At 37.3% G+C, this 10788-nt stretch overlaps 1 protein-coding gene across 1 annotated transcript; it reads right to left on the bottom strand.

The window, feature by feature from the left end:
- Window positions 1-2489: 2489 nt before the first annotated feature.
- On the bottom strand, window positions 2490-10753 carry RAB29 (RAB29, member RAS oncogene family). The gene is made up of 5 exons (XM_075196151.1): window positions 10502-10753; window positions 8904-8975; window positions 7610-7791; window positions 5458-5579; window positions 2490-3830 (listed from the first exon to the last, which is right to left on the bottom strand). Exons 1-5 carry the CDS (start codon window positions 10623-10625, stop codon window positions 3716-3718), a joined length of 615 nt encoding a protein of 204 aa, XP_075052252.1. The 5' UTR covers window positions 10626-10753; the 3' UTR covers window positions 2490-3715.
- Between the last annotated feature and the right edge of the window lie 35 nt (window positions 10754-10788).

Below are 10788 nucleotides of genomic sequence, written 5' to 3' on the forward strand. Positions count from 1 at the left end.
AGTATTTTTTCAGTTCTCTTGTAGATACCATCGTCATAATCGGACAAAAGTTCTGAGGGAGTAAAGAATGTTAGTAGTCCTTTGCAGGGTGTGGTAGAAAAGATGGGAAAGCTTGACAAATATTTTAAAGAATTAAGGGAAAACATTAGTGATGTAAAAAAAACCTTCATGGAGGTGTTTTATTTTTTTTCAGAAGCTTATGCCACAAAGCAGTATTTCCGCATTAAAAAGTCAAGTGTTATGAAATATATAAATATGTTCTCTCTATATACTTTTAGGAACAGGTTAAAAGTGATGTGGGGAAGAATTTTTTAAGTGTACATTACCTATGTAACCACACTTTGAAAAGATTTGTTGGTTTTTTTAATTTATTTTTTTGGGGGTCGGTATTTTTGAAAACTGACAGATATTCAACCCTGCATCATCAGCCATCTTTCACAAACAAAGCAACAGAAAGTATGTCTTTTTTTCTTATAAAGTAAGATGGCACTGATACATGCTTCATTCTTTGGGTTCTACCCTGAATAATGGGTCTGATTGTGTGGGGTGAAAATTTCTAAATTGACTTGTGTAGAAGAACCTCATGTGATATAACTGCAGAGTCACCTTAAGGTTTATCTTCCTACTTTCATCTTGGTGATTTGAAGCTTCACCAACTAACTGAAATAGTGGATCTATAAATAAATGTTGGTGACCCTTTGCCCAATGAAAACAACATTCTAATAAAGAGCAACTGCAACATAAAAAGATGAAAAATAATCACGAAATAATGACAATTGTTGTCACAATATATTAAAGTAACTTAAACCTACACATACTGCAGTATTTGAGTTACATTGAGGCATTATACGAATAAGACAGACAATTTAGTATCACAATTATTATTAAGTATATGTGAACCCCCCCCCCCCCCCTTAAATTCATGCCCAGTACAGTTTATGTAAAATATATACTTTGTCCTCTACATAAAACAACTAAACTTATGAATTTATTCCACACTGCTGTACAGAGAACTCATTTACATCACTCCCTGCCCCATTGGGGCTTACAGTCTAAATTTCTTAACACACAGACAGTTTTGCTGTTCTTATTTGAGTATTAAGTGTATAAAATATTAGAATACCTATCGCTATATATATTTTGCATACCGTATATACTCGTGTATAAGCCGAGTTTTTCAGCACATTTTTTTGTGCTGAAAAAAGCCCTCCTCGGCTTATACACGAGTGAACTCCTGTTCTCCCGTCCCTCAGCTTTTAACTTCCACAGTGGAATGTATGTGCGTTCCACTGACAGGAAGTTCGGCATTTGGAACGCAAATGCCGAACTTCCCGTCTGTGGAACGCACATGCGTTCCACTGCGGAGGTAAGTAAAAGGCTGAACTCCTTCTCCTGATCACTTATTGCACTGCTTCAAGCTGATGACCTTTCAGCAACAATAGCATCAAATGTAACTGGCGCAATGAGGAGACATGGAACTGGGGCATTGACTTGCAGCCTATTTGCACATTGGACCCTTAATTGTGGACACTCATTATAAAAATCTAGCGATCCCAACAGCGCAGTGGAGGAGACCCCGGGGGAGGAAAACTCCATGATTCTGGTAAGGTGCAGCAACTTTAGTAGCCCGCCACAACCAATTAGCATTCAATGACAGAGAGGTTTTAATCACTACAGCATCAATTTGCTTATTTTTTTATATTTTAGGCGCTGGTAGCAATGGTTGCTAAAAACAGGAACTAAAATGTTAGTTTAGTTAACATATTCAGGGAGATCTTAGAACCAATTTTCCCAACCTATCTGCCATGTCCTGCTGGATCCACCAGAACCTGTAAGATATTAGTTCCCCTCCATCACTTACATATGTCTCCTGTTTACCAGTAGCTGCTGCATTTCCCACCCTAGGCTTATACTCGAGTCAATAAGTTTTCCCAGTTTTTTTAGGTAAACTTAGGTGCCTCGGCTTATACTCGGGTCGAGTATATACGGTACTTTAAATGGTCATTAGGGCAGAGAGACGGTTGTTAATTTACTGGAATCCCCCGTGTGTGTGTTTGTGTAAAAAATATATATATATATAATTTTTTCAGTAAAGTGCTAGCCACACCCACTTGTCAAATGCCACTCCCACTTAGATGGGGGGCGCCGATGCCCTGTCTCACCCAGAGAACTAAAATGTCTAGTTACGGCACTGCTACACAGTGCTTGGTTTCTCTACATATGAAATGGAATGAAGTCATTGGGATGGGAGGGTATGACAGCCCAGCGGCTCAATCATACGTGCATCTTTTTATACAATCTTTAAGGATTAGCTGGTTTACTGCTGCACGTTATTTACAGTTTCTATGGTGTCAAATCACTGTCCAGCCTGCCTATAAGTTTTTTAATTACCCCCCCCCCCTCCCCCAAGTTATTTCCATGGTGTCCTTAGTCCCTGGGTTACTCAACCATACCCTTTATTATTCCACTCACTGATAAAATAGTTACACTTCCACAAGAAAACATTTATTAGTTGCAAAAAGGACAGACATTTCTGAGAACATTTAATAGACATTACTTAATGGCTTTCAATAAAGTGCACTGTATTTTCCAATGGGAAAAACAAACAAACAAACAAACACAACCAAACACACAATCACAAGTTTTTTTTATCTCAGCAAATGCAAATACACACCACTACTCAGAGAAACATTGTGGCATTTCAGTCAGCAGAGCCAAAATGTGTAGTACTGGTCCACTTATATTGGCGATCAGTTTCAATAGCTTAAAATAAATGCAAATTGTTTTAGTATGCATGACTCCTTTCAATCTAGTACAAGTGCTTATTAACACAATAGAAATGGGTGCCCACCATGGACATCCACTGCTGCTGGTAAAGCTTGCCAGCCCCATCTAGTTACTGTAAAATTGGAATAGCTTCCACTTGAGTTTCTTAATGTTAGACTGAAATGTCTTTGGGACTTTTTCCACCACAGGACGCATAATCCAGCGACAACCTCACTGCATTATGCAATCAATATCACAAGACTGGATGTCACAGTGTAGTGGCATAATGAGGTGAATGGGTATGGTTATTTGATTCCTGACTAACTGAAAAAAACATCTGGGTTCTCTAGGGCTGAAGTGTGTGTTTTTTTGTTTTGTTTTTTGTTTTTAAATTCAAAGACATTAACACAGAATAAAATATTACATAGTACTTAAAAAATATATATGCAATGTGAAAACTGAAAAGAATAGTGAACCATATATATGTGTTTGTTTTCACCTGGCAAAGACAAATATCACCTAATTCAGAGACATTGTACAAATGGATGGGCATTAGAACACAAAAATAAGCAAAAACTCACAAAAGATTGTACGTTTTCAGAACCAATGCTAGTCTAACAATATATACAAACAGATTATGTAACTAGGTCTGCCAAATTCTCAGTGCAGTTTCCTCTGCATGTGCGACATATACCCACAGTTAAGGAATCCAGGTATGATATAGAAGCACCCAAGAAGAGTGATTGGAAAATGTAGAATAAAAAAAAAAGGCAATATGGAAATAACAAAGATGAGGTGGTAAAAGCCCTTAATATTCTAATTGGATAGTCCAAGGCACCAGTACTTCGATTACAATGCATGAACTAGTTCAGAGGTCTGTTGCATTAGAACCGTTGCCCACACTAGGTATATTTAATAATGTGGTCTTAGAGTTTTTAGGTCAATAATTTTAGCAGCAACCTGATTCAGGCACAGAAATGTCTTTTAGGTTAATGTAATCCCCTTGTGGTGGGAGAGATGAGCGGCCATATTCTTTTGTCGCCATCATTCTTTCAATGAGCACCCTGCAAGAGACAGGGAAAAAATAAATCAAATTTTTTTTTTTTTTTTTAAAAAAAAATGTTTAAATGTGAAACGTTTGTCAATGAGTTTTAGAATGCAAAGAATAATGGAGTACAGTTTTGGGATCTTTTATCCAGAAACCCATTTTGCAGAACATTCTGAAAACCAAAAGTAAATAACTGCATGACACTGACATGTTATCACAGCAAACAGACAAGATCACTATATAGCTCCTTCCTACAAATCACTGCAAAATATCAGTGTAAGGAAAGAGCTCATTTAATATATGTTAGCCATGGTCCTCCAAATTACAGCAAAACTCCTTTTTATGATGTAATTAGAACAAAGCATTCTGAATTACCATTTCCATACCTGTATATGCATTCTCAGGCTGTTACATTTGGTTTGTTCATGTTCACTTTAACCCCCAGCAAACAATCATAAAAGGGTCATAGGATTGTACAAAGAAAATCTCTTAAAAGCCACTCTAAGGCAAATAAAGTACATTTTACCATTCCTAAAACGCAAAATAATTTGCAATGGGAGAAAGTAAAAAATTTTGCAACTTGAGCTGATAAGGAATATTAGATACATCATGTGGTTAATTCTATTAGCTAAAGTCATACAAAAAAAAAAAATCACACACACACACAATTGTCTGGCCACCACATGTTAAAAATTTACAAGGATCACTCTTCATTGTGTCCATCTGTTGTAACAAAAATACCAAATTCATGCCATTGTAAAACTGGTCACATCCAGATTATAAAACATCCACTTTTTATGAGCCCAAATGCCAAAGACAATTTTGGTATTGGGAAAAAAGGGGATAAAATTATAACATAAATATGGAGTACATAGTTGCAGCTTAAAGTATAGGTCCAAGTGTGTGGACCATTTAAGGATTAAAACTTTCTATTTTCCAATAAAACACTCTGCCTAGCTTGTATTGTTGGTTAGACACACTCCACCAGAGAATGTAGCAGAGCATCAGTCTGCTCTCTCTCCACAGGGCAGGAGTATTCAGCTGACATGCCAGTCTAAACTAGAGTATCTAACCAGCAATTTAAGCTAGGCAGGTATTCTATTACAAAAAATAGACTACAACAACATAATGGTGGACAAAAATCAAAACTATTTTGACATCAAATATTGAGACACAATATGCAAGCAAATAAAAACAAAACCAATCTAAGGGGCATATTCAATTGTTAGCGTTTACCGCTGCGTTAAAAGTATTACCGTTATTACGGTAATTCTATGCCGGATTTCAGCTGAAATCCAGCGTTAAAGGCACCGTAATAACGGTAATTACACGCACTATTACTGTAATCGTGAGCACGCCGCGTTACTTTTACGAGTAACGCCAACAATTGAATATGCCCCATAGGCTTTTATTTTTATTTAAAACATATGACACCATCCATACATGAATGGCCCACAATATATTAAGCTGCAATTTAGGCTACGTATATATGCACACACAGGATCAGATCTCCTTAGGGTACAATGCCTATCCTCTGCAATATGTATCACTCCCAAAAAATGTTACATTCAAGGGTGTGCGCCAGACAAGAGTTTTTATGCTGTACAAATGTATTATTTTATGTAGCAGAGTCACAGACTGACCTCATTGATTCATTGACATTTTTATTTTCCTTAACCGAGGTCTCTGTCCACCCAATAAAGTTGTTCTCCTTACTGAACTGATCAATCTGCTCTTTACTCACTGCCCATGGGGAAAGGTCACACTGAAAGAAACAAAAAAGCAATAAACCCCCAAGCACAGACAAAAAATACTTAATAACATGGTTCATCTAGCAAAATAGATCAAATAAAATAATTTTTTTAGGTTTTCTGCATAAGTTTATCTAATTATACAATATTGTAGTCTTGTATAAAACTCTACATATTAAATACATTATTATTAAAACATATTCTTCTTTAATGTAAATTCTGATGGGATTGATCATTTTCAAAATACATTTTCCTAAAAAGGGTCCTGTTTAAAATGCAAATATTTTAATGGAAATAAAGCGTATTTTCTGTTCTACAGAACAGAAGTGGATACTGACAATCCCAAGAAGTGTAGAAAGTGAAAATAGACAAAGGAAAATCATTAAGAATGGGGTGACAAGGGAAGGAGAGGAACAGACAGTGCACCAAAGGCCACAAAGTAAAATTTGGGGAGGGGCCCAGTGTCACCGTTCTTACCCCAGGCCCTCTGTGCTCTCATTAGAGCAGAGAGTGAGACCTCTTCTGAGCATGAGGCCTCATGGAAATCACGGGACTCCCCTTGCCTCCGGACTCCATAACCATCACACCCCCTGTTTTTACTCCTCTTGGCCTAAGGTCACTAAAGTGACTAAAGTGACCATAGCAAACAGAGAACATACCTACGGAGCCACACATACTGGCCGTCACAGCCATGTTTCTGTAAGTACACTATAGGGAATTGACATTAGTGATGAAGAATGGTGTGTGGGCTAATGTGACAAAATAGTAGATATGCTTATTGTAATGTATAAAGAGATAACAAGCAGCTGCTTCAAGCTTAAAAAGAAAATGCAATATGTTGAATCAAACTGTTATAAATGAACTGTATTTTTTTAAATTAAATAAACTGCATTATTTTTAGACCTGCACATTTAAATAGCAATTGTAATTGGACATGAATGATTCAGCAGAATGAATCTTCCTTTGTCCGTGGCTAATTATGATAAGGGCAGATGAGATTGCCACCAAGGTCGCAGAGCAGTAGAGAGGCCCACATCTACAGTCCCATAAACAGTTTGGAGAACTAGATTAAACTAAAGGGAAGGTGAGCAGGTGACTTTGCAGACCAACAGCAAAGCTTGCTGTGGTGGATGGGGACCTCCCGGAGCTCTTGGATACCCAACTGCTTCTACGCTGAAGCTCTCTGCAGAATCAATCAGCTGGTCTAACGTAGGTCAGCCAGGAAAAATTCATTTGGAAGAGAAGTGTTGATATTAATTTGGAGGTTTTAGATTAACTTAGAGACAGATTAGTAGGCACTACATTTAAAGTGTGGGAGTCCATGGTTGGGATACCGCCCAAATCAAGCATAAATTGCCTATGCCCCTGCAATATGGTTGTTAAGAAGTCAGACTTTTACGGTATAAAAATATTTTAAGGGCACCTATCTGCATGGATATGCAACGTGAGCCAAAGCTGTAGCTCAATATGTAAAAATTGGTGTTTTGACTTATTAGAATTTAAAGAACCACTAAACCTAAAATATTTAAACAGCTCTTGTATTTTGATAAGTGTTTAACATATTTATTGCCTATAACCTTGTTAGTTACAACACTGAAAGCCAGTGTCTTCTGCCAGTCATTTTCAGCACAGATAGGCCGTCTATGGTATAATTCAATGGTCTTACGCTAGCCACAAACAGTGCACTCTGGTTGTTTGACCCAATAGCCAAACAGCCTGATCAGTAAGGAAATGTACTCATGCGGGTAGCTGAATTGTACAAATACTGCTTTTCAGGTGTTACATTGAGGGATCCTGTTCCTGAGCAACTGGATCTGGGCCACTTTGTCAGCCACTTAACGTGTCCAGATTGCCTAAAGTCCTGGTATTTAGATCACAGGACTAAACAACCTTGCCTGTAGCCAGCTTTAATGTGGTCATACATACACGTTTGACCACAATGACAATATTGTGCAGATTTAGTCGTGTCCAAATATTTACCCACACACAAAAAAGTAGCAGTATATTTTAAGTCTACACCTAATGCATCAATAAATCCTTTCACCTTGTTCGCCAATAGTATACAAGGCACAAGATCGCCATTTGATAGTGTCACTTTATTGTCCAGGTCATTTTTCCACATCTGGCAGCTTCTGAAGGTGTCAGAATTTGTGAGGTCAAACATTATTACGCAAGCAGACGCCTGTTTATAGTAGAGTCTAGTCATGGAAGTAAATCGCTCCTGACCTGTTGAAAACAAAATATAACATGTTCTATCAAAAGCCAAAAACAAAGTTGCACACACAAAGTCTTGATTTTGCACATGTAAAAAGGAAATAATGACATATTGCAAATCCTTCCAATACAATGTTCTACCATTTAACCCTATTATCCAGCATTATCTTTAACATACCTTGTTAGGATTTGAATTGAAATCATTAATGTGCAAAGTCAGGAAATGTCCTTTTATAAATAAAAAGAATATCAACCAAGGTCTGCAGTCAAGCAAAAGATCGTTTCACACTGCTGTAGCTGGGAACTCTCCAGATACGCCTTCAAGTTTTTGCATGAAAGTCCTGGGCAAACATTGTAACACCTTTATTAGGGATGAATGGAACTCACTCATACTTCAGCTATTCAACAGAAACCTCTCTCTGCTTGCCAGCACTGCCGAAAACTTATCGCAAAATTGGGGGTACCCCACCGTTTTTTCCCAGATTTTGCGACCACCAGCACTAGGCTGGCTGCATAAGGGTTAACATCGTTGGGAGGAAGGGGGGGGGGGGGGGGGGGGACTTTTTATTTATTTATTTATTTTTAACAAAGTATAGTGCTGTCATAGCCGCCGGACCCGCAGGCATTGCTGATTTAATGTCGGCAATCACAATGTCAGGATTCAGTCCGTGTCAGGCAAATAGAAACGTCGGCATTTTCATGTCGACAGGATAAGTGTCTGTATTTCTTTCATCAGAATTTTGTCCTTCTATTGCCATTTTGCATCTCAATTAAAAAACACATGAATACGTGAGAGCCAATATAGGGGCTTAACACCACTCTAAGGAGGCACATGTCTTACATATAGTTGCAATTGTGTGTAACTGAGACTTTTGCATTTTATGTACAAATAGAATAACAGCTATTTTACTGGTTCACAGAGATGTGCTGGGGGATTTTTTGGTGTAAATCTCACATCCTTAAAATATGTAATTTATCAGCCTACTCAATTTTCACCATTCAGATGCATCAGGGGTCTTAATATTAGTTTTTCAGTGGAAGAAAAACAGGACTTTTCTGGGGAAAATAAACACACTAGAGCCCTATAAATAATAAACACTGGCCAATAAATGGATGTATCTTACCTGCAATATCCCACAGTTGTAGTCTGACCACCTCTGTATCTGACCATTGCACAACCTTCAATGCAAAATCCACTGGAAAATAAATTTTACATGTAAGTAAACAATAAAAAAATAAGATACTTTACCATAATTGTTAAATATTTAAATAAAGAGAAGAGGTTGCAGCGTGTGTGTGTGTGTGTGTGTGTTGGGGATCTCTTTGAAATATTAAGGTCAATCCAACAAAGGAGTAACCACAACATTTTATAAAGAAACATTTGGAAAACCCAATAACAAAAATAAAGGGAAGTAACTACTATGACACACAAAAAAGGGAAAGCATCTCATGATCACACTCGTAACAACCATTGTTTTTTTTTAAACTGAAACTGTACATTGTGAAATAAAATATATACCTTTTGCACGAACAGCAAAGGGGCTATCGATTACAAATAGCAGTTTTGCCATTATAGCCACGAACGCCGAGAGGGTGGGAGATGGGGGGGGTGCGGTTACAGATTACAGGGGCCCTGGCCTCCACCCAAAGCAGCCAAGTCATTTATTTATTTATTTCATTTCTGTCTTTAGAAGCCCCCCCACATCGGGTGACATGTGCCCATGGGGGGGGGGGGGGGATCTGTGTGGGTTGGGGGTGTTGGTTATAATGCGTCCGAGAACGGGGGTTAGTTTTAGTTTTCTTTTCTCTGAATTAACGGTTTTAAAATATACTTAGCTAAAAACTTTATTGTATATATAGAAGGAATCATTGTTAAAAAGTAAAATTAAAAAAAGACATATGAAATCCCATCTTACTTATATGTGTATTTATAATTGTCTATTTGTAAAGCCCTCCCTGTTTTTTTTTTTTTATTATTAATATGCAAATTCCAATATATTATACTATGTGTTATTTGCTGCTCACTCATCCATCCATGCCAATTTCTGACCTGTAATGTTTATAATAACAGGTGACAGATAATAGACATTAGAAAAAGCTACTATTTCTTAGTACCTGGAGTAAATTTTTGTCTCCGGTTTTGCTTTGTTGGCAGCTTTAGTTATGGTAATAGCTTGGGATTACCTTGTGTGTTGTTTGCAACTTCAAATGTGTGTGTGATTATATGCGAAAATAAATAAATAATTTATATATATATATATATATATATATATATATATATATATAAATAAAAATAACTTTTTTAAAAGATATTTTAAAGGCTGGCTGCTGGAAAGCCATGCTTTAGAATGGTACTGAGCTGTCTCACTAAAGATTCACACAAAAAACCTAAAGACTTATGAAATCACTCCTTACAAAAAAAATAAATAAATATATATATATATATATATATATATATATATATATTATATACTGCACTGTAACAATTTGGTAAATGATACTCAGCGATATTTAGTACTATTATATGTTACCTATTTTATTAACACTTTCACTTATTTATTATGAAATCTATACATTTACGTGTCTTGTGTGTAGCTTTGATAATTATAACATCTGAAAACAGCACTGTATTTTGCAAACAAGAAAATAAGTTAATGCACGAACCCCGCTAAGTGTCCCGTTGCCCACCTACTGTACATAGAGAAGTGCACGGAGTACTCACCTCCCATGGTCATCTTGTACTCCTTGCCAAAGACGTCATTCACATACCTGTTCAATAGGGAAGTTTTGCCAACAGAGGAATCCCCCACAACAAGCACTTTAAACAAATGATCAAAGCTGCCCATGGTGCAGTCAGACACTTCCTAGGACAACTGACTCATTGCTGCTCACAGCTGGAGACTAGTAACCTGCTAACAAGGGGAAGCATAACCCCCTCATGGAAAGGACCTGCCGACATCACCGGGTCATGTGACTGCCGTGGTCACATGGTGCACAGGGGAGGAGGCT

The sequence above is a fragment of the Mixophyes fleayi genome, chromosome 2 (genome assembly GCF_038048845.1).
Source record: "Mixophyes fleayi isolate aMixFle1 chromosome 2, aMixFle1.hap1, whole genome shotgun sequence".
Classification (NCBI taxonomy): domain Eukaryota; kingdom Metazoa; phylum Chordata; class Amphibia; order Anura; family Limnodynastidae; genus Mixophyes; species Mixophyes fleayi.

Bases quoted from the DNA above. Each gene is read 5' to 3' on its own strand.
- RAB29 (XM_075196151.1), bottom strand. From the start codon at position 10,625: ATGGGCAGCTTTGATCATTTGTTTAAAGTGCTTGTTGTGGGGGATTCC. The intron at 8,976-10,501 runs GTGAGTACTCCG...TTTATTTTCCAG, and splicing joins GTACAAGATGACCATGGGAG to TGGATTTTGCATTGAAGGTT. The intron at 7,792-8,903 runs GTAAGATACATC...TGTTTTCAACAG, and splicing joins ACAACTGTGGGATATTGCAG to GTCAGGAGCGATTTACTTCC.